Here is a 24,550-nt window from a genome sequence, read left to right on the forward strand (position 1 = left end):
CGTTAATATAATGACAAAAAGGACATAAACCATAAGATATCATAACTACGATTACTAATTTGCAAAATTGGTCATAAAGCTGTCCACAAAGTATAAAACCCATGCAGCGCTTCAAAAATATGCTCGTTAAGGAGTTTCCGATATCAGGAATTGTACCGATAAGACTAGTTCTGTCATATCCGCCGACCAGAAAACCCTTATCCTGTTTCACTTCTGTGTTTACAGTTGGAACAGACACGAAAAGAATAGCCTACCTTGCGAATAAAGCCTGGTGATTGTGTTAATCAAAAATGCTGCAACTCACAGGGAGCCTGTATGATAATAACAGAGAGTGAATGCTGGTGTACTTCTCAAAACATTTGTTTGCAAACATCGTTTGGATTTTATCACCTTTTTATCATAGTCCGTCAAATTGATGCGGCCATAGTGTCGAACATTCTTCAACCAAATATTTGAGATAGCGCTGTCGGCATGATATGAGAAATACGTACATGTGTGATTACATCTAAACCGAATCCAGTTGCAACTGTGGAATCTAATCATTCTCCCAACGACAATGTGAAAGTACCTACTTATCCACAACCCATCTTTAAAATGCCATACCAAGGCCGTCTACGCTGAGGCTACCAATGTTATAGGCACTCGAATCTTGGACAGGGTCGTCATGAGCAGAGAAGGGTCATGCGGATCTCCTGCGACCCCTTGGTGTCTACGAGTCATGATGGAATCTGTTGACTTCCCAGTGATATTGAGATGAGTCGTTAACAATCATCTGCAATTTCGGTTCATCAACAAGAATTTAGCATTTAGCTGCGAATGGGTCATAAAATGGAAATGCAGCTGAGGAAGTGACAATGGTAAAAAAGACCAGTTAGAAATTGTGTCGGAGATTTAACTTGACTTCGCAGTCGAAGTAAGCTCAGCTGTGATTTGGTTTATCCCCGTGTCTCATAGATAATCGCTATAATCGCTTTGTCAATCATACTTTCACATTTTCAACATTTCCTCAGCAATTTTTAAACGCATTTCTATTCTACTGGGCGTTTCTTGCACCAAATAAGATGAACACTTTTTTAAAAATAACCTTTTCGTAATTTCCATTGAAAAGTGTACTCAAACGGTCAATCATGGAAGAATGGGAGAGGTCTTCCTAAATCACCCTCTGTATTCGAGGTTACGAGTTTGTCACTTTTAAGTGTTATCGAACCGTTTTTCTCGGTCTTCTCGGTACTTCCCGAACACTTCCGACGGCCTTCCGGGTATTCCCGAATAGTTCCGAGGTAAACGGCGAAAATGACGTCATGAGCAGAAGACTTTACAAGGTATCTCACGTGAGTTCTCCTTGATGATTTTGAATCTACCAAAATATGGATTAGGTTGTCTTCTGCAGTTCGATTACAGATTGAATAACTTATTGGGTGAACATGGTAAAATATGTGAACAGGAGTGAATAATTACTTCTTAGTGGTAACTAAGGTAACGACATCGCCCATTTTCCTTAATCAGGAAGGCAAATAAGACAATAAATTCTGATTAATGAGCGGACGTGCTTTTAGAGATGGGTGATCATTCTTTCTCTATAGTCTCTCCATGTTCGCAGTAACGAGCTGCCGGTACCAAACTGTTTTCATTGCAATGATGCCATGATCATAGCATTTTCCCTCTTGCTCAAAACTATCATTTCTACCAGATGAAAATATCAAACTTGTTTCTTCGGCTGATTTATTTTCATCTGAGTCCTTGGAAATCCTTCCTTTGAGTCTCGTTACACTTGACTGAATACACATGTTTCTTTTTTAGTCATAGTCGTTCTCTATATAGATCAAACGCGTCAGACTTTTACTTTATTTCCAGCCCGAACCTTAGAAATTCTTCCTTTAACTCTGCTTACACTTATTTCTAGTCTTACATGTAGCTATTTTTTGAATCGATCAAACCAGTCAGATGCAACTCGTTTCTTCGACTTATTTATGTTCACTATGATCCGCCTTGGACATTCTTCCTTCGTGCCTCATCACACAGACAGTGACGCTGAAGCTGCCCATAAGCTCCTTTTATTCTTTGTGGCTCTCTTCGCACTGGGGTCACACGAGTAGATCCAAGCCGGGATCAAAGCCCGTGCGAGTGTTAAATCGATAAAGACAATCAATTCCCAAGGGTGCCTTCTTCAAGCACACTCCAGAGGCTGCATCTTTATCAGCGATGACATCTCTGTCGCATTTCTACGAGATGATCATCCCGGCAAATCAGATCCCCATGTTGCAACCTGCAACCGGGGACTCCTTGATTAGCAATTCAAAATGGCTGCACCGGAAGTGGGGGAGCGCATTGACTCATGGCGCTATCTTACTTGTTATTCCTGAGGCGACGTCCGTGCTTCGGCTATAATTGGGGTTATGGACTATAATGGGGACTATAGGGCACAATTATAAGGACTCAAACTAGCACCCCAGGGCCTGGGGTCCACCACTGCTTCCAAATTCTCCGAATTTATTTCAGATATGATACCAGAGAGCAATTTTGCGGTATCGAAATATACCCTTTGCCAGACGTCGATTAATTTTGCCTCATGTTATGAGCAATTAATGCGAACACCATTACCCAAGGAGTTTGGCCCCTACATAATGTCACTATTGAGCCTATCAGGAATACTTCCCGCTGTCTCGCCACTACACCCTCAATCCAGTTCCAATTAATGTCAACATCAGCAAGAGCTTGCCAAGGGCGGGTAACCTTCTCAAGGTACTTCTGGAACAACAGCGGCCCGACTTAATCAAATCTGTCGCGGAATGGCCCTTGAAGCCACTTGAAGTACTCGTGTTGCGAATTGTGATACTGGTTGAGGTTCTTACCTTCCAACTATGACACATTATCTTGTGCCCGTGAATACAATTTCTAATCCCCACCTTGAGAACAGACAGTCCCGGGCTTAGCTCGTAAAATGGACTTCGCGAACTCTCGGAGGCTTTGTCAATATGCTGATCGGGCTACTCATAGAGGAACTTCTAAATTATAGTATTTGATACGCAGACAGTCAATAGTCAATTCCAAGGGAATGTCGAAAGGCTACTTAATAGTCATCCTGAACTTCAGTGCAACACTCGGCACTAATGAACGAGCTTACGTGTGGGAGGGGAGGAGCGTACACGACTGACCCTTGTACTCGAGGTGCTTAATAGTTAGCAATAGCAACACCGAGTATTCGTATTGATCAAAGCTTAATTGCCAATTTTTTTATATTAAAGTAAAAGATGGTGCTCAGATTGACATATATGGTAAAAAATACGGTAACAACTGAAGAGAGAAAATTGACTATTTACCATTGGTTTACTGTCACTGTGAGAAAGCTCAGTTTCTGACTGCTCCTGAGGTTAACCCACGTAAGAGCAGGCAAACACGACTGACACTCAGCCCTCAATTCGCGAAAATGGTTTCTTGGAGAAAAAAACTTCCAAAAATCCATGCAAATGATAATCGTGAAAACTTCAGTGATTTAGAAATTTGTAAGTCGAATCGAAATAAATACATGTAGACGCAATATTTTCGAAACTCACAGTATACGGACAGTGTGCTTGGTCGAATTCTATCTGTTATAACTAAACGTGCGCAACCTACGAACTATCCATCCATAGAATTGAATCAGAAACGTTCTGCTGATGAGGGAAGAAGAAGTGACATCAGTACGACTGGTCACGAAAGGACGGTTTATAGAATAATGCCAATTTGGTCTGCAGATTATCCAGGTCGGAGTCATGGCGGAGAAGAGTTGGTCAGTATTGGCAAAGACATGTCAGATTCATTGAATGGAAGGAATTCGCCATCTAGCCCATATCGTACACGCAACGGGATAGTATTATAGATTGGTTTAAGGATTCATCTCAATAAATTTGGTCTATAGAACCATCTGCATGAGAAATTACTGTTAATTGATTCTATCAAATCTCCCATTTGTCTGTACATGTACATGAATGAATAAAATAAGTAAATGAAGAGAAAAGAATGTTGTGGATACACGGGGAGTCGCAGTCATTAATCTGGATGGAAGTTTCACATTGTTATAATTGCCGTTAAGCTTGCACCAGGCCACATTCCCGATATTTACTCATCAGCCTGGTATAAAACGTAGTTTATTCCTGAGCAGCCATATTTTACCAAGCTCGATTTTAATCCATTTGGGTATATTGACAATGCCATAAAAACCGATGTGCAGTGTTTGGGGGTATGCGGACGCTCTTAATTTTCTTAGTAAAACTCTACAGGACAGTTTGGTATCGACAGTGGCTGCTTTTTTATTGTTTTATTCGATCATTTACATTTTACGACATTTTTTTATTCACGACATAGTGTGCATACCTAAGGTGCGTAACAACAGCTACACAAACCAAACGACATTATTTAAGTGCATGATCTACAGGTTCATCGATGTTAATGGGTTCGCTATACATGTATCTTATAGAAGTTGACTATACCGATGTATATCTATGGGCAGAATGTCCGTTTAGACGGAAGATTAGGAGATGGAGGGAGGTTTTGTTGGCGATGGATCAGTTTTCGTACAAGGTGTTTATCATCCTCCTTGCAGGACCGGAACTCTATTTATTCATACATGTTGATGACGACGCTTGAACGTTATGTCTGGTTTGGAGAAAGGGTTTTCATGTTACAGCAGATTAGGTAACAATATACAATAGTGCTGCTCTTGAGTTTGGTCGTTACATTTTCATAATTCGTTGTTTGAAGATATTTCTTTACATGCACGCATTGATGTTCGAATATTATCCGCCGATATGAATATAAGGTAGATAAGAAAGATGACGCATTACCAAAGTTGTCTTGACCCATGGTTGATTTTTTATCAGAATGGGAGGTTTCTTTACAAACACCAGGAAACACAATCTCCCTACGACTCCATTTATGCATGCAGATATAAGGGATCGTGTACAAAAAATACGCCAGAAAACATCTTAATTTAGGGTTGGAGGGAGACGGCCGTTTCTTCTGAATTTTTTTAACATTTTCGAAATCCGAAATTTCTGAAACATTTTGCAAAGGTCTTGTAATCTGCAACAGATACCGATTAGTGCCGCTTCTGTGTGGTAATGCTACATGTGTCCACTGACCTTAGCCATCCCTCCAAAATCTGAAATTGTAAGATCTGAATTTTGAGGGAAAGGGGGTCTGATGAATTTCAGATGTTTACTGAGAATGGTTTTATTTGCACGCGATCCCTAACAGCAAGTATTCACAAGCTATGAATACTTGCTAACAGCCATGCCATGAGAGTGTAGACGCCTACACAACTTGCCTGTTTCCATGGTCAATTTCTCCACTCATATTGTCGTAACCAGAGAAAGCAGCTTTTTCCATCAGGTTTTTCCTTAACCCGATGAGTAATCTGTAATTGTAGATGCAGAGGTAATTGTATGTTAAATTTGCCTTTTGCGTAGGATTTTTAAAATTTCAATGCAAGCATGCATATCTTCTGGAATCCTGGCGACTGAGTCAGACCTATCCATTTTCGTGAAAGATAGATCTACGTCAAAGGTTTAGATAGACAAGTGATTGCGGTCACGTATAACGAATCACGATCATGAAGCCAAATTGACGATGATGATGATGATGACGACGACGACGACGACGATGACGAGGACGACGACGACGACGACGACGACGATGACAATGATGATAAAGCAAGTGGATTCCTGTCAAAATGGCGCTGATTATCAACAGAAGCCCGATGTCAAGGAGCAAAACCTCGACGGACAATAACCCTGGCGGAATGACCCAACAGACAGTTGAGCACCTCAAATTAATTTCCTTAATATTATCAAGCAGGTTAGCAAGAGGATTATCTTAACATTCATGCCCCAAAGAAATCATTATTATCGCAGATGGCGAAGAAATATGGATAATGATTGTCAGTCGTATCCTTCGGAAGGTCAATTGGAGACCAATGGTCAGTTGGAAATTGGGAAATGTATTGGACGAATTCACTTGAGTGCTATCGCGGAGGTTAGTGACAGTCCGGGGGAGATCAATCTATATTGATGTGCGAAACATATCATCAAGACAAGGTTCATCCAAGGCTGTCAAAAGCAGTTGGATTCAATTTGACTTTCAATATATGCAGCTCAGACACGTGATACATCCCAGGGCGTTAAATCGGGAATGTAGGCAAATAGCTGGAATAAAAATGTAAAGTGGTTTCAGCGATGAAATCGCATTGGATTTAGCGCTATAGAAGTTTCATCATCGTTATCAATATTATGCTTGTTCCTTTCCTGAAAATTACAAGTTTCCTTGTTCCTTTCAACTCTTAGGTAGTAATAAATAGAAAACACGTTATTCATTATATCAAGCACGCACAACACGGGCGTGTACATCAGATGTGCGCTTATCTGCGATCCATATTTAGAAATTACTAGTTGATCGAGTGTTCCGCTTGGTCAATGATCTGTGGCGGACATGACTGGCGTATGTAGTCTGGTCGGCGGGTGCGGAGGGCGGAATAGCATAATCTGGCTACTCCCCATCCATCGACGACCAACATGTACGCCTGACTGGTATAAAAAGCCTCGTCGAATATTGCAACCATTAGGCGATAAATTGTTACATGGACCTTCAGCAATGGCGACTCAACAATCTCGACATTAGTGTTTATGGGTCCTTTTAAGTCTAAATATATCCGGAGCAGATGATAGGAATAGGAAATGACAGCCCTATAGCCGTCAGCTAAGGCGACAATCCTATCATGTTGTCCACATCCGGCGTATTAGTTCAGCAATGACATTTCAGCTGTCAGATTAGCTGATGAGAATACGACTCTCCTCGAGTCTACCGGGGTCCACTCTTACCTGAAAAAGGCACGGGAGGGGAAACCATAGGGAGGGTAAAAAGACAACTGTCGCACTTTACTTCTTTTCACGTTCTAACCAGAAGCCTTTTAATTAGCGCCAACACCAGTTGCTTCCACACTTTGATGGAAAAGAACTCTCTCTTTTTGTGTCTCATTAGCTATGGCTTGCGGCCTTATTTGGAAAAAATCATCTTAGACGATAGTTTTCTTCAGTGCCAGGCCATCCATGCAGAGCACCAGCTGGGTTTCTTACTGCATGGTTTCAGCTCACGAAAAAGAGAACTATGAGATTAGTGCAATTTACCGTCGGGTATGGTGGGCATGAGGTACTACGTGGACAGGCATCACTACTGTTTCAACCTGCGTCTGACCATAAGATGAAATCAAATAAGGTCCAAGATGCCAATATGATAACATATTCTGTTCATAATTTCCATTGCATTGGCACTTGTCTGGACAGGACGCCGTGACGCCTAATTACATGTAACAGAAACGACTGCAATCTTCATGTCAGTTTTATTCATTTCAAGATGATTTGGCCAGGCCATTTTCTCCAACATAGATGTGCTTTGATCATCTTGGTCTCTGGCAGTGGACACATGCCGCCACATGCTATGGCATATATAACATTGGTCTCAATCGCAAGAGAAAATTAGTACATTGTGTATTCAATTATATTCTTTGAACATAGCAAGAAACAATATCAGTAAATACCTGCTAAATGTGAAGCGAAAAATTGCTTTTGAAGACCTTGGCATTTGACTGGAGAATTCCTTTCTTTCAAAGAAAACGCTCTCGCCGAGCTTGCAGCATCGATAAAACAACTTTTTCTTAAAGATAACCTGCAGCTACTAAGGACGTTTCCAGTCGAGTTATGTTACTTGAAAGTGTTTATAGATTCCCTTGCACCACATCTCTTCTCTGAACTACCTCTTTACGTTGTGATCTACTTTTGGAAGTAGGATAACTTGAGGGCGTATGAAACCAGTTTCTAATCCATCAATTAATCATGCATATAATATATTATAGTTACCTTGAGGGGAAAATACTCCACTTCTTATAACTGTGTTGTGGAGTAACACGGAACCTTGGGAAAATGATTACATTCTTCCATCATGCACCGATAAGGCGTAGATTTCACTCTATAAGCTTACATAAAGGAGAACCTTCTTGGAAGGTTTCCCAATCAATACCGCACACTGAGGCGAACTATAGAGTATTTCTACGATGCTAAACTCACAATTAGAAAATTGGTTTAAAAATTGCCTTTTATAGTGTTACTTTTCTCACAAAAAGTCATCTTAAAATTAGTTCACTTCAAAAACGATAGATTGCTACGAAGTTTTAATCACTGACTGTTTTTTATTTATTGAACTTTGATTTAATTTAAGCTCCTTATCTTGACGGTATGCATGACAAAATGGCAAGATCGTCATCTTAATTTTTTCTTCGATAAAAGCAAAGGATTCCGATGCAAACAGTGCACCATATTTTTTATCATATGACAAAGGAAACATCCTCCAGATAAGTTAGTGCACTTTTATTCTAACAGGCCATGACATGAACACAGGATTTGGGGGTATTTCAGGCAAATAAGATCCACATTTGATAGAATTTGTCAAAGAAGCATGAAACCTCTTAATAAGATACTATCTATCAAAATATATCCCTCTTTATCTGAGTTTCTCATATTAATTAAAATCATTTAAGCAAAACTTAAGACGCAAAAATGGCAATAATAACAAAAATTCGCAATATTCACAGCTGCCAGCTCTGCAATAACGGCGATCTTTGAACAAAATTGCCGGTTATTTATTACAAAATATTTTCCAATTGTAAATTTGCAATTTAAAACAGATTTATGCCAATAAGATAAAATTGAGCAGCAGCTTTTCTTGACTTGAAATCCTAATCCCATAACGTTTTATTTCATTTAGCTCCATCATTGTGGGTGTTTGCATCGTTTACAGAAAGAGAAGATGCAAACGTTATGAAATTTTCATTCGTCTGTCTGGAACTTGTACCTTAAGAGATACACTAGATCATCATTTGTTTTAGCTCACCAGCATGACTACACAAAATTATAATTTTCATGTGATTTATAACGCCATTCAAACATATTATGAAAAAAAAGAAGTTTCGAAGTCGCCAGCCGGCCGTTCTAGAAATATCGACAGTTTAAGTGAAATTGAATGTTTCCCAGGACGACGAGAAAAACTCTCAAAAAATCTGATGGTAAATGAATAATTCAAATCGAACAATGGGAACCAATATTGAATGAAGCTGAATATTTTTTCAATTTTTGACATCTTTTGCAATACACTTCATAACCAGAACGCTGTAACCTAGGTTTCTTAATTTTTTTTGGCTGTGAGAGAGAGATTTCACCCATTGAAATAACAAATTAGACTTTAGTCATGCAAATTCTCGCGATGTTTTTTTTGTAAATAAAGTGCACTCTATGACAAATTGCAATAATGGAACGAAAAATTGATGCTACATTTTTGATTGGTGAACGAAAAACCCTGATTACCCAAGTGCATTCATTGAGTTTTTGATTGAGAGTGTGCACAGTTTTTGTAGTTTAATCATTCGGTTCGAACACAAGTATGATGCTCAGAATGAGGCTCAGCACTGCCGCGCTATATTACACTGTGCATTCAACGTACATTGCAGATGCACTGATAAAATTGGCGTATTTCTCTCAAGCCATTTAAGGCAGACTTTGAACAGGAGCTGGAGGAGCGGAAGGGGGGGGGTAAAGTTGGTAGACTTCTGTTGACTAATGCAAAGTAATGTCCGGGCTTCGAGAGTTAAAAACACATTTCCGATGTTAAAAACCTGTGTGAATATGGTCAATCTGGTACCTGTCTATGGCTACTGCCTCCCTTGACTCCATCCCGGGAATCGAAGACGGTTCTTTCCCTTCTCTGGGAATTATTGACATTTTGTAACCGCAGAGGACATTTTTAAGAGTTACAGCGGCAAGTAAAATGACAAATGTAAAGGACGAGCCATCAGAATCATCTTGATGATCACGTGTTTCGTGAAGTATGGAGCTCAGTCCAATAATGACCAGCTATTGGCGATATTTTTCCAATTTGTTCGGCTGTGGCGTGTCGCCGTGATAAATAGACATTTGGAATATAGTGAATGACTTCTCGGTTAAAGGCGGTGAAGCGGGTAATGAAAAGAGTTGGCAACATTGTGAATAATGGTTCAGATCTGTCGATGATGCAAGCTGAGGATACATCATCATCGCCATCATCATCACCAGCAGCAGCAGCACCGTCATCATTTTGGGCCTTTGCCGATAATACTCATGGCAAAGATACTGGCCAACACGTGCGGTTTGAAATTGCGGGCGTAGGATAACATCCACGATAGTGGCAAACGATCCCCGCCTTTCCCCCGAAGGTGGGGTGACACACCTATAGGATGCATGAAATACTATATATCAATGGTCAGAGAGATGAGACTTACGGACTGGGCTCCCATTTGCAACCTACGCGGTGTCAATTAAATGCCACGGCAAGCGAAAAAATCCACTTGATGAAAGATAACCTACTCTGGTTTAGTCTGCCATTCCGTGAAGACATTCTGAGAGACTGATTGTGACATTAATGAAGAAAAGCAAAGTGCCATGATCAAGGAAGATGAAGGAGAGAACTAATAATATAAGAAAAAGGTCAACACTGTAAATAGCCTGCAGCAATCAATTCTGCGAGAGATACGAAATTTATCTCTCAAATCACAATAAACCATGATAAGAAGAATAGAAAGACACCCGTAGGAAGCATATGGTTTCACACCAACCGAAAACAATTTCCGCCTTCGTGTGTACGTCACCAGACACAATAGATCAAAACTTCAGACAACTTTATGTACCATCTAATATATAATTGGTAATAAGAGAGTTTCCGCATCACTCACGAAATACGATTAACGAAGACGAATGGTTTGTATTCGTATACAGGTCATATGTGCGATAATAAAAAGAAAAATCTCCAAGTGTTTTTCATTTCACTGAAAAATCTGTAAAGGGATTAAATTTGTTTACGCCCAAAAAGCATTTCAAAAGTTCAAAAACTTATATTTTTCAGAGTGCATGCCCGCTGCCTCTCACGAATGCTGCCAAAAACATCATCCGTTTTTACGACTTCCGTTTCCTAAGGCATCTTCAGGATGTAACATGGCAGGCAGACCGAAATTAATTGAGATGTCTCATTCGACATTTGCATTTTTAGATCGGAGAGCGGATGTTCAGTGATTCTGGTGAACAAATCCCTTAAAGGTGCGCACACGCATGATTTTGAAGTCGATTCTGGCGCCCCTTTTGCGCAATTATACAGTATCATTAAATAATGGGCAGTTACACAACACATACCCATTAAGTGAAATCAGCACTTGTGAATATGCATGTACGTGTACATGTAGAACAGTCGTGGCACTATTTCAAAGTAGCCTTCCAACAAATTTCAAATTCAAATTTTAAGTGCTAGCTGTTTTTGAATATAAAAACAGTTTCAAATTCAGAAAATAATGCACATCAAGAAGTTGAAAAGGACTATGTTTAATGAAGAGCGAGAGGTGCAGTTTTTGAATTCATAGGCCTACTGTTGTTAACTGAAGTGACATTTTAGAAAAATATTCAAAATTAGGTCGAAACGCCAGATAGGGCAATGACAATAAGTTGAGAGATATTTAGGTGGGATTTTTTTTGGTAGAATTTGATATCGTCACGTTTTAATGTATAATACTTTGGCAGCAAAATCATATATTTAAACACTTTAACGTGATCTGAGAGCGAATAGTACTGCGCTTAGAACTGATGAAAAATGCCTCATTCGTGTAATCTCTTTTTATACTGAAATAAACAAGGGCTCAACACATCAAGGCGTTTAGCGCCTGATTGAAGGATGAGTCTTGTGGGAGGAATCCATTGCCGTTAGATAGATACCTAATCAAGAACTCTGCTTGGCAAAAAATCCTAGTGTGAGACAATAAAAAGTCCAGACCACATAATTTGTTACAGAATCTGTATGTTTTATGAATGCATGCACTACTGATAGCTTTGTAATAAATGGAGAAATTTCTTAAAAAGAGTTCTGATAATAATGGACGTCTTTTTGCCATCGTGCTATGAGATTCCTCAACACAATTTTAAAGAAAATGTTACAAGAACCATAAGCGAATTCCTGATTGCCTCGAACTTCATCAAAATGATTTTCTCGTTTCGATAGTCTTTGTCAGAAACATCAAGGCGATTAAGCTACGGATGGATCATTATTACTAATCGTTAATTGTAAGAATTAATTAAGACTAGTCTAATTATTCATTCTTGTGAATTGTTACATTATTTACTGTTGTGACAAATACATGTGGAATCCATCTTGAATTCCAGTCTCTGGCAATACATTCAAGTATACATTTATGCATTTAAAGCGTCTTTTTTGTTGCCCTGGTCAAAATGCTGTCCACAACTTAACTGTAAGATCAAGATGAAATATACCACGACCATTGCATTACGGCAATGGGAGTGCGTTTGTCAATTACTGCGGGGGAGGCTGCAGACGGAAGCGACGGCTGTGCTCAGATCAATGAGCGTAAATGATGCAAATTCAGTAAAAGAAGCCTTGTCTGATGTGGTCATGGCTCTGACTGTGAATGGAGAACTAACTACGTGCACAGACAACATTTCTTCATCTCGGTATATGCGTGTTTTATTAGCAGGCTCTCCACTAGACAGTTTATACAGGAGGCCGGGGTCCATGTTAGCAACTCAGGTGCAAATAATTAGCTGCACTCTTCACAGGGCGGACAACTGAAAGTAAGTGCTCACCCAAGCCGAATCTTCAAACGATGAATGTCTAAGAAGTAAGCTTACATCAATTTCGCAGAGTTTTTGCCCACCGTAAAAAATCGACATATCGATATCTATCGAATTGTCCAATGCATTGGGTTTAGACCAAAAATGACTTAATTTTTTCACTCCTCATAAAAAACCCATAATTTTCAGTCAAAGATGGCCGACTGATGAAAGGCTAACATAACATATTGCCATCTAAGGGAGAATACATGTAGGCTTATTGGTAGGTGTGTGCAGTTACGGAATTTCCTTTGTGGCGAAATCGACACCAGATTGTATGAATTTACGTGACTTTCCAAGTAGTTTTCTCATTGTATTGGCGCCCATCCCGAAGGCAATGAACTTGAGAAGAAAAAACAGAGTCTGTTTGTAAATGTTGTCTTCGCATCAGTTTGGGCTCTGGAGCCCAAACAACTTGTCAGATTTCTTGGGAGTTTGATATTCATCTGGGGGTTTATGTATTTGTGTACATTGACGTAGTGCATTGGATTTAGACATTTTCCGCTCTGTTCGTTTTTTTTTCTGGACCAATCTGCGTGAAATCTTCAGCCCCAAACGATGCGGACATAAAGTTGATACGAATGGACTATATTACCAATAACCAATGTGGTGCTTTCTAATATATTCTGATAATTACACATTGTAAAAATATAATTACTGGTATTGTCTGTGATGTTTGATCGTTCATCAAAAGTGAAACAGCTTAAAGCATTAACGTAACATGAGATTGGTATAAAAAAAAAGAAGCTTCTGTACAATACGTGTAGTTGTAACAGCAAATAACCGTCGGCAAGGCTTTTCAAGCTGGATGATCGAGTCTGGTATAAAGGTGATCGTGATACTATGATTATAGTTGATGTATTGAGGGCAAACATGATGTATTAGAAATGCGGGGAAAACTATTTGATACGGGATTGATACGAGCGTCGTGGCGTCGAATTAGAGCGCCCGTCAAAATTTGACAGAACAGAAAATTATTACTAACAGCACGTCCAGACAAGACGGCTGGTTATATGTATATTGATATGTGATGTCAACATCTTGATTCCTTTTAATCAGTGACAATCCCCAATGTGTCAATAAAGCTAGAAACTTCGAGGAATCACCCCGCTGACAGTCAGTCGACATCAATCATTAGGCTGGAATGCGATACGAACATCGTCAGGCTAATGCATCTTCAAAGACGGGTTTAGTGAACTAAGAAAGCCTGAAAGCAATGATGACGGCCAAAGAGCAATGAATCAAGCAAGAAAGCATTGGAGAAAGCAAAAGAACCATGAAGAAAGCATGATTTGAATAAGGCAAAAAAATCAAAAAAGCATTGAAGCAAGCTAGAAACCCTTGAAGAAGTAACACACATAACTCTATTAGGAGCAACTCAGCCAGAAATGCAGGAAACATGACAAAACGGGAAGCCTTGAGTCTTATGTTTAGCATATGACCAGCGGGTTCCTGCATCCGTGTACATCTTCATTTCGGTATCCGGGCATTTCATCTTGTCAAAGTTTAAGCATGCTGTTTGCAACAAGCAGGTTCAGAAAAAAGGTACGTGAATGCAGTATCAAATACTGATTACGATCAAACGAGGAACACAACATGATAAATCATCTCTCTAAACGTGATTGTAGTTGATTACTTTCATCGAGTAGACCCTTTTATGTTGAACAGATTCAAGAAAGAAAGCAATCAAACCAGAAAATGGCTATCGCCGGTTGAGTAGCCAACGCGCCAGGAACGGGACTTCAAAATATCCCCGATGCTGTCTGAAAACCATTTACCATCTGATTTGCGGTTGGTCGTGGTCGTTGAGATGGGTTTCCGCCGGCGTCGAATACGTAGCCCAGACGACTAGACATCAGATCCTGGTGGGATTATCTGAAGTTTTCGACGGAATGTCACACGTGTGTGATTAACTTCTGAATCCCTGGTTGTACGTCATCGTTAATTCACGCTGTAGCAGTAATGGCTTCTCAAGGGTTTGGGCAGGGTGAAGCAAAAGTATTTCTCTACTGTTTGCTTGAAATGATGCTTGTAATAAATCTCTCATTTCTACAAAAATTGCTTGATAGATGTAATGATGAGAGGGGTATACATGTGATCTTTCCATTATTGAGATCGATGTACACATGTATATTGAGTGAACATTTCAAATTCACCGCACGCGTTCTCCTTAATCGTAGATAACGAGCTTCTTGGGAGACAAGATTGCATTGATTAGCTATTTACGACATCGAATCAAATTATGAATGATGCATTGTACATCTATGTTGCCACCTGACAATAGACCAGGGTTTTTTCAAGGTAAAAGAAATATTCTGTCTCCAGAGAAAACTTATGGCGTTGATTATGGATTTGGCAAGGACATCGCCGGCTGTCACTTATATCTTACTGCAAACTACCTTTCCTTGTAACAAATAAGGAGAAAGCTAGAAAAATTCCCTTTGTTGTGTTGTTTTCCTGAGCGTGATGGCACAAACGAGGCTAGGTTTCGCGTGTTTGTCATTCAGGAATACCCACGAGAAGTCATACCGTTGTGACCAAAAGGAACTTCGCACAACGTAATTTTGGTCTAAAAATAATTTCTCTGAAATTTGACGACTGTTATACCTTTTTATTCGGGACCAGTTTTTCAAGAAAAACGGTGTTCATTTTGGGGCGATTCAAAAGCAACATAGTCTTTTGAAATGATACGAACTTATAGATTAAATGAAAAATCTCGTTACCAATCATAAGAAGGAACAATGAACAACGACCTACCCAATAAACATCTCTATGCCAGCCATCTGCATGTTTCGCTTAATAGCTTTCCATGATTTCTGTAACTTGAAGATCTGGCGGGCGTTTAAGGGCGCTCGAGGGTCCAGGTTTATTTGTAACTCGGGGTCCTCTTCTTTCTTTTTCCGTCGTGTGCCGTTGACCGCGCCATTTGAGGAATGGCTTTGCACCGAGACGGCTTTCCCTTGATAGCAACCCATGTTTTACTTTTGAACTTATTGTGCAGTTGTACAATAGAATAAGTGAGTTTGTTGGACGTATACTATTGATCTTCTCAAACACAGATGCGGGCTGTCAGAGCAAGGCCTAAATCCTAAAAAGTATGATGGCTCGAAAACTATTGGCGAAATCCATCAGCGAACTGAAAGTACTGCTTCTGCAGAGTATTGCCACAGTAAGTAGGTAATGATAATTCCTCCATTAAACAGAGAGCCGTTTCTAAGAACATTAATCCAGTTATGGCGGATGGCTCGAAAATGTTTATTCTATTCGACAGAAATTTGCGACTGAGAATGAATGTTGAGACAGCTATTCAGTGTGACCCGGGACGTTGAGGTCCTGTAGTCAAAAGGTCTCCAGATGAAGTCTCTTAGTCCAAGTCCAAATTCATGGACGTCTGCTTGCACAAAAAAGGTTGTTTTATTATCATCCAGACAGCTCCCAGTAATCACTTTCGAACTGAATCAACCTGTACACCTCTCGAGTCGTTCATTGAAATTAATGCATCCATTACGCGAAATCGAATAAAATCACTAAACTCTCCTTGGTGAGAAACCCATCGGCACCATTGGAACAAATGTCGATCCCGTCGAGATGAGTTACCTAGCCATCGCAACCTTCCTTATGACCGAATCGGGATAGACTACAACATTAGTTTTTGTAACCAATCGCGCCAGTAATAAACTCATTTGGACACTCCCAGCGCAAATAGAAGTATGATTTCTCTGAGAGTATAGATTTACTCAGATTAAGACAGGAAGTCACGCTATTCTCGAGGCAGAATCGCAATAAGGTAAGCCATAGATCATAGCTTTGTGGAAAACTATTGCTAGCATTCAAGAACCAATCTTGATCATTGATCGAACTCAATGTCCCCCCTTATTAGTTTCCCTACCAATTTGCACTGCAGTGACTCCGATTACATAACCTTTGTAGACGCCAAAAGCTACGATAAGATATCACGATCACATCTGCAAATTTAACACATTTTCTCACGCGCAGATCACGTTTATGAATTTCGCATCATACTCAAGTCCTTAAAATGACCTATGGTATTCGAAATCCACACTACAAAATATATGGCTTATTTTGTCCTTGCCTCTTTCAACGTTTACCGGGTGTGATTTTTCCCCGCTCGGAAAATTATTGGTACAGTCAAACCGAATCGATTCCATTTGTAACAAATTCTATTTCAACAACACGTATTAGCAACGCTTCCTTTCCAACATTGCGAAACTATTGGATTTGAGAAAGTGCTTTGGAAGATAACATCAAAAACGCATCAAGATTTGAGGTAAATGCCTCCGAAGCAGAACGCGTATCCTTGTCCAAGCCGAATCTACCACTGATATCGGAAATGTTACCACGCCAATCTTGAGGCGTGTCTATTCTCCAAACGACGGGTACGAGTGAGCCGCTGTCACACAGACCCCGTGCTTGCGCAAAATAAGAAATCGACTTCCAGTATACCAGGCTGATCAATAGTTCCGCACACTTTGAGAAGATTCCATTTGCTACGGCTAATTAATCGATCTTGTTCGTTCGTCCTTCATCATGATTCTATTAAATCTTTCTTTCATTTACTGATTAAGAAATTGTTCTATCCTATGCATCTGTATATTGTTGTTCCATTCTGAAGCGTCAAAAGATAAGAATAGAAAGCTCTTACTTTCGTCATCAACGGTTCCAATAGATTCAAAACTGGCGACGGCGACGGCCAAGAATTGTCTCCTAATGCGTTGGCCTATCCCAGAAGGTAGTCATTAGGACACGTGACTGGATATATGGCGTATCCGAGTCGTTGCTAATCAAGGCAAGGAAGTAGAGAATACACGAAGTCGTTCTTGGACGAGGGACGTCGACTAGTGAGGATGGCTATCCCGTTCCGGAAACCAGACATCGTTTTAGTTCGTGTATGACACCATTAGTTTTAGCAAGAATTAATATAAAAGTCTTTAATAATTCTTGGTTTTAGGGCAGGTTTTAGGGCAGGTTTTAGGGCAGGTTTCCGTTATTGAAAGCGGCTCCTATCGACGATTCAGGCCGTGGCACCGGATGGCTCAATCTAAATGAGAACCTCGTTGAACTGGTTCTCGAAACGGGATAGGGAGGCCTCACTTCTGCCAATTGGATTTCAGAAATGTGCAGAAAGGTGAGGGCTTTCTTTTAATATTGACAGTGACCTTAGTTGCCTTTTTTCATCACGGGTGAATACGTTATATCACTATTCTGTTCACGCGAAATAACGGAATGGAATAAATAGCTCCGGGTCTTCTTACAAGTCTTAACACGAACCCTATAATATAGTTCGATTAATTACTTAATTAAGATATGTTAATTTGGGCCATGTTAATTGTAGGCTACAATTACGTTGTTCAGGAGAAATTAGTTTAGCGAGTGGGTGATTGATTTTCCTCATTCATCTTTTGTCTCTCGGAACGTCCGGCCATTCTTTCCTGAGGCAGGAAAAGAGAACATTAATAACCAATAGAACCGATTTGCACGAATGGTAGATCTAACTTCGGAGATGCAGATCGATATCTCTAGAACTGCCCTCAGAGAATTGATAGAGGTCAAATAAAGGAACACAAAGTGACGTAAGAAAAATGAGGTCTCTGTAAAGATACATGTACAATTGCAAAGGTACAGGACTGGCAAGAAAGTAAAAGAAACCTGTGGTTGTACAGTGGATATTTTCCGATAGCAATTCCAATTTATACTTGGACACTTTTTATGCAAAGTTCAATATCTTATCGAACAGTTGTTTATTTCATCATACTGGTTCTGGCGAAAAGCTCATCACACAAATGGCTGAGGTTTCATGAAAGTGCCGTTCTCTGCCACAGCAGCCAGAGGTAGAGTCTCCTTCAGTCCATCTTGTTTCGTCCACGGATGCCCTTCATAATACGCTGATGCTTGCGGGCCCCAGATTTTGTTCGGACTGGTGAGCACTCGCAGACGCTGGAAAACCAATACGAAATATGAACAATCCGTGGTGAATTGATTGGTAATCTTTGCAGCAGGTTGGACAAAAATAGTGATTGTTAGCTAACTACGTATCCTATCACTCCACACAGCCTCAGGCATGAGAAGAAAAAAAGATTATTGGTGTCTGATGAGGAACCGTTGTGAATAATAACAGACAGATACGTGTCCTACAGTTGGCTTTCACCTGGAGTACACGAATAGAAAAGAACTCAGTATGGATATAGGTCACCATTGCTTCAATGCAGGACTGCTACTACACGCAGTACGCCGGGCCACGACTTCTTTAAAAGGCAACTTGGATAACCGGTCACAGACAAGGAGAAACATTCCTGTACATGAATGACAATTACATTACCTTTAGAAGTCTTCCTTTTTCCCTGACTATTCCCACCACAGCAAATGCAGGCAGTTGGATGATACTAGCCATGGGGATGAGGCAGGCGATGACAATGGCCCAGTTTGGGTACACGTAACTCCCGTACGTTGGTCTACTGAACCCCGACAATATATAGATAAAAATGGTCTGAAACAGTTAAAGGAAGTTGGTTAATAAAAAGGATCGCTCTCTTGGATCAAGTATAGAGCAATTAACTTTTCATAGAGCTTCAGCCCGATGCGATCATCATTTAGTAAGCCAAAGACCGCATTCGCGGGCGCTTCCACACATGACATCTTACTTGGAATTGCTGGTTGATCGCTTGTACAAGAAGTCCAAAAATGGCGTTGTCTTTCTACCTTATGAGCAACCAGTGCCTACAGGTATTTGGATCAATTAGTGGGCTTATGTTCCGAAGAGCAGCCGCCGACAAAAATCCTACCGCTTGATAGCTCAAATGATGATATTCATCACTATGAACGTAATCTTAGATTACTCACTAGTGTATAGGCTGGCGTCAAAACACCCCAGAAAATTTTAAAAACAAAGAAGGGTTTCTTTCCAATCATCATTTCAGTGTCTTTGTAGAGGCGATTTAAACCTGAAAAGGGAAGGTATAAAGTCTAAAAAACCAGTTCATGTATTTTTTTCGTAGTAATCACCTTTTCTGTACGAACCATTTTTTAATCCCTTGATATTTTTGAAAAAAAGCAATAGTGCTTGTGCCATTGTGATGTCATTACAATTCAAAAATATCCTTTCATTTGGGGTTTTTTTCAGCCTCGAACCCAAAATCGAGGAACATTATCATTAAAGAATCAAGTCATATTTGACACGTCAGTTGCTTGTACTGCGGGGTTATTTTCTGAAAATGTCTAAAGTATCGCCGATGTTACATTATAACTGAAAAATCATTCTCGGCTGAGCAACTGTTAAAATGTGAAAAGGTAAATAACATCCGCACCAATTTTGTTGAAATGCGGTGAATCATTTTCTTTAAAAGAAAGAAAAGTACGGCATCGTTTGAGCTGCGCATTGTTATTGTCAGAGGAGCACATCTGGCCGATTTGATAACTCACCGTACAGCCACGACAGACCAAGGGTACCTAGTATCATCATCACAAATGTTCCCGTCGTTATTCCATACCAGTCTACTAGCTGGAACCAGTACATCCCACCCTTGAAAGGAAAGAGTTCACATGCAATAGCCGGAATTTGGGACTGAAAAAGATATCGTTACAAAAGCGAAGTTAAAGTTCATATCCTCTCATCCAAAACAAACAATTGGTGAGATCTAAAGTCATCAATTCAGTGGTAGCAATATGGCTATGATTGCGCTGATTAAGATCACGACATTCATGTAGTACTGATCTTAATTTGCTGCCACCCTACACTCTGTCCTCACATTTTTAACCAATCTTACACATGGATGGTATGACACAGAAGAGTCCTTACCCGAGAACAAAATATCAACCCAAACATGGAACCAAAGAGAACATGTGCTAGTAATATCCAAATGCGTTTGCTTCGAAGATGCGGAAACGCATCCGTCACACAGGAGACTACTGTCTGGAAATGCCCGATCTAGAAACGAAATAGAGACATTGATAACAGTATAGAATGAATCAGGTCAGACGACGGCGTCTTGAAAGAGACGTTATATTACCAGAATTATATCTAATCATATTTCACCTTCTAAATCCTGTTGGGACACCATGACAAATAGTGACTTACAAAAGAAATTAAATTACGAAATTTCCTTCAGACCTGACGCGAAATGAAAGTTAAGGCCAAATTTGTGACCAAACTGTTTTGAACAAGAGGACCTTTGAGAAACTCCGCTAAGTCCCTGGATAAAATGCCGATAATGAAATCCGCCTTGCCAATAAAATCATCGCTAAACGAGTCTGCCATCTATATACCTGCGTTCCAATCGCAAGTGTCGTCAACATGAGAAAGAAGAGAACACTCCAGAGCTGCGGCAGAGGAAGCTTGGACAAGGCTTCGGGGTAGACGATGAAAGCCAGGCCTGGCCCTGACTTGAGGACTTTGTCAACAGGTATCCCCGTCCTATGGGCCATGTGACCGACAACAGCGAATACGGCGAATCCACCGTAAATGCTCGTCAGGCAATTAATTATCACGATAAGAATGGTGTCCCTGAAAGTCCAAATGAAAGTATTGTACAATGTATCTCTAAAGATTATCTCATAAAAGCCGACCCCTTCACACCACGCCCCCAAACTATCAGCAACAATAGCCGAGGTGTATACACCACGAACACATAAAATGATCATAGCTAAAGGATCAATATTTTTTTATTAACATCCCTGCATTTTTAACACCAGTACTTAAAGGTTTGGTGGAAATCACAGGGGACAACGCCGAGTGGTCTATCATGCTGAAGCTTTGGACATCTGTAGGCTTCTTACCACTTTAAATGGTGGCCGAACTCAGAATCGTACGTACCTCTGGCAGTTGTTATGAAACTTGCTGTAACTTGCAAACATGATATTTCCGCCTCCGAATGCTCCGATGGAATAAAATATCTGAATGGCAGCTTCGATCCAGATCTATAAGCGACACGAAAATTTTTTGACAAAAGCATGCTTTTTTCGCGACCTAGCATTACAAGTACACTAAAGTTATTACCAGCGTATTCGCGATCCAGCATAGTATTACAAGCATGACAAAAAAATTGAATAGAAAAGTACTGGTGATATTTTTCTTGAAATAAAAATGCTTTTTTGAGGGATTTTATTTTATTCAGTTAGTTTCAATTACACAATGAAGACAGTTGAAATCGGCTTTGTATTTTAGGAAATATCTTTGGTCATACTTGTATGATGTATATAACACGAGGACGTGTTGATGCTTACACGTTTTGATGATTTATAATTGGAGCTACATTGCATACCACCTGCGAATGCAATTTTTTTTCTAGACTTGTGGTATCCGCATATATCACTGGCGATTACCATATAAAATGCATTGCTAATAATTAAATCAAACACAGTATAAATATGCTAAAATTCAGTACTATCATTTAGTATACGCGATACACTGTATTACAAGCTTTCGTTAACCTTGTTACTAGCAAATATGCAAGTATATTTACCCTGAACTCCAACAGCTTGCTGAAGTCTGGCTTGATGAAATACATTATACCATCTACAGCTCCCGGGAGTAGGCACCCTCTGATAAGGAGTATGGTCAGTAAAATATAGGGAGCAATGGAGGTAACATACACAACCTGAAAATTAGAAATCAGAATTACTGTATATCTTCTTGTCCGACGAGTCATTTTCTTCCCGAAAATCCTCTATGGAGTGTTTATTCGCGTTGTACAGCGCAGCCAACAGACTCCATGTTTAATACGTATAAAGCATATCTAGAAAGAGGTCCTGAAGTATTCTCAAAATATTCATACCTTCCCAACCGACTTGATCCCCTTAATGACACAAAGACCTGCAGTTGACCAGCCCACCAAATGACATACGACAAGTTGCCATCTGAGGCCTCCGAGATCGGTGGCATCGTCTGTCAGCTCAAGAACGTTGTTCCTGAAAATATTTAAATAAACAGAAATTGTTGAGTGTATTTAATTTTTGTCCAACATCAAAATCTACATTCAAGTATTTTGCAGGCGTCGTATGTGTACTGCCCAATCAGAAGCCTTCAATCCTGCTGCCGCGTGACAGTACTCAGACGGGAACCAATCAAATGACACTATTTGCCTTTTTTGTTTATTTACTCCTACATGTACATGACTGCATAAATGGCTTGAACAGGATCCTAGCCACGTCAGCTCTGAACTGTACGTCAAGGATTATTTGAAGAGGAATGAAATGGGTGTTGGGCTTACCGTAAAAATTCTTCTCCAGGAGACACACGCGAATCTGTAAAATTCAAGGAGTCTGACCCGTTCACCAAGACATCTGCTTTTATTGTTGCATTGAAAGATGCATTAAGCTGCCGAATAATGCAGTTTTCCGTATTCCAAGTATTGTTGCAGCTCGTCCAGGGAAGCTCGGCGGAGAAGGACATGGCGAGGTAGTAGAGGATCCAGGTGACGAGATGGCCGTATAGGACAGAGACGACCAGTATGGCGACGGTCATGCCCCAGCCGATTCCTGAAAGCAGAGGAAAAGTTGAAAACTGGCCACAAGACGAGTGTAACCTACTTTAGTATTATTCTTCTCAGCCTTAAAAATATATTACATATGAAATCAAAAATCTGATCTATTACCTTAATATCAATCATATCACAAAGGGAACAACATTTAATTTCAGTCCTTACTCTTAACTTGAAATAAGGGGTTGACGTCCTCACCTTTGAATAGCGGGATGACATTCCAGACCATAGATGGGCTGAGGCCGGAAAACTGGCCTATGACGACTTCGAGGAAAAAGGTGGGAAATCCAATGACAACCATCGCTAAACAGTAAGGGATCAGAAAAGCACCTGGAAATTATGTAAGCTCGAGGTGATGACTTACAAAATATGCAAAGAATGTAGCTATATGACTTTCTTACCACAAGTAAGTACACTACACTACTTCTAGTCAGCATTATTATCATTCAAAAGAAGAATCGAAAATCGAGAATTTTTCACAGGTTCCTCGTAAAATCGATAATTGCGAGCAGGATTGTTTACCGCCTCCGTTCCTCATGCACAGGTATGGGAACCTCCAAATATTGCCTAGGCCGACCGCGTAGCCGAGGAGCGAGAGGAGATATTCTCTATGGTGGTCCCAATGAGCTCGTGTTTTATCTCTAGAACAATCCGATGCTTCGAGATTAGCATCCTTCCTTCTGCAAGACAATCTCTCAAAACACGTCATGTTCATCCACCACACGTTTTGTATTGTAGATGAATTTGGTAAAAGTATATTATTTATAGAAATTATGCAAACTAGCTAATTACCAATGAAGCGGGCAAGTTGAAATGGGATATACGTGTGCCTTGAATAGCATGGGCATATTAAATGCTTGAACTGCATTAAAGATATGATGCAGTCTTATTGAAGAGATAAAAAATTAAACAAGAAATGAACAATTGCTTGCTATCTAAAGTACAATTTAGGCATAACGAAGACACATTGCCTCATATCAGACCAATGAAATGTTTATGCGAGCAACAGCACGGATCGAGGTCCACCACATGGTTGTAAAAGGAATGTATAACTCATGCCCATTAGGCTGCAATGAATATGTATCCCTTAAAGGGGGACTGTAGGCAGGAGGGCTAATTTGGCCATCTTCAGGTGGCTAATATACACAGTTAGGGCATTGGGCCATGTCAGATTCAGCACTTAATATAATCCTCGTACAAGCGTGAGTCACTGTGAGATGCGAGAGGCGAGCAAAAGTCTGCGTGGAGAGGCACGGCCGCCATGTGGAAGACAGATAGGAAAATTGCAGAACGAATCAGTTAAATGTCAAAATTGCAGAATGAATCAATTGA

At 40.1% G+C, this 24,550-nt stretch overlaps 2 protein-coding genes across 3 annotated transcripts in view; both read right to left on the reverse strand.

The window, feature by feature from the left end:
* Window positions 1-17,148, reverse strand: part of LOC135484137 (uncharacterized) — a 31,764-nt gene extending 14,616 nt beyond the window's left edge. Inside the window, exons 1-2 of one of the 2 annotated variants that reach the window (XM_064765288.1) lie at window positions 15,483-17,148; window positions 5,306-5,395 (exon numbers count right to left, since the gene is read on the reverse strand). In XM_064765288.1, coding sequence (XP_064621358.1) covers window positions 5,306-5,395; window positions 15,483-15,700 — 308 coding nt within the window. In that variant the 5' untranslated portion in view covers window positions 15,701-17,148. The remainder of the gene's footprint in view (window positions 1-5,305; window positions 5,396-15,482) is intronic. The other variant, XM_064765289.1, reaches the window with a different exon arrangement.
* A 1,192-nt stretch (window positions 17,149-18,340) lies between these two features.
* Window positions 18,341-23,821, reverse strand: LOC135485041 (sodium-dependent proline transporter-like). Its single transcript, XM_064766768.1, has 12 exons — window positions 23,741-23,821; window positions 23,417-23,548; window positions 22,949-23,216; window positions 22,514-22,646; window positions 22,202-22,336; window positions 21,553-21,656; window positions 21,006-21,243; window positions 20,539-20,667; window positions 20,163-20,262; window positions 19,584-19,684; window positions 19,063-19,230; window positions 18,341-18,680 (listed from the first exon to the last, which is right to left on the reverse strand). The coding sequence occupies exons 1-12, from the start codon at window positions 23,754-23,756 to the stop codon at window positions 18,519-18,521; spliced, it is 1,686 nt and encodes a 561-aa protein (XP_064622838.1). The 5' UTR covers window positions 23,757-23,821; the 3' UTR covers window positions 18,341-18,518.
* Between the last annotated feature and the right edge of the window lie 729 nt (window positions 23,822-24,550).

Source organism: Lineus longissimus, chromosome 3 (assembly GCF_910592395.1).
Source record: "Lineus longissimus chromosome 3, tnLinLong1.2, whole genome shotgun sequence".
NCBI classification, from domain to species: Eukaryota; Metazoa; Nemertea; class Pilidiophora; order Heteronemertea; family Lineidae; genus Lineus; species Lineus longissimus.

Excerpts from the sequence above, each read along its gene's own strand:
- LOC135485041 (XM_064766768.1), bottom strand. Across the intron at positions 20,263-20,538 it reads GGTTGATATTTTGTTCTCGG|GGTGGGATGTACTGGTTCCA; the intron begins GTAAGGACTCTT and ends TTTCCTTTCAAG. Across the intron at positions 18,681-19,062 it reads AAAAAGGAAGACTTCTAAAG|CGTCTGCGAGTGCTCACCAG; the intron begins GTAATGTAATTG and ends TTGGTTTTCCAG.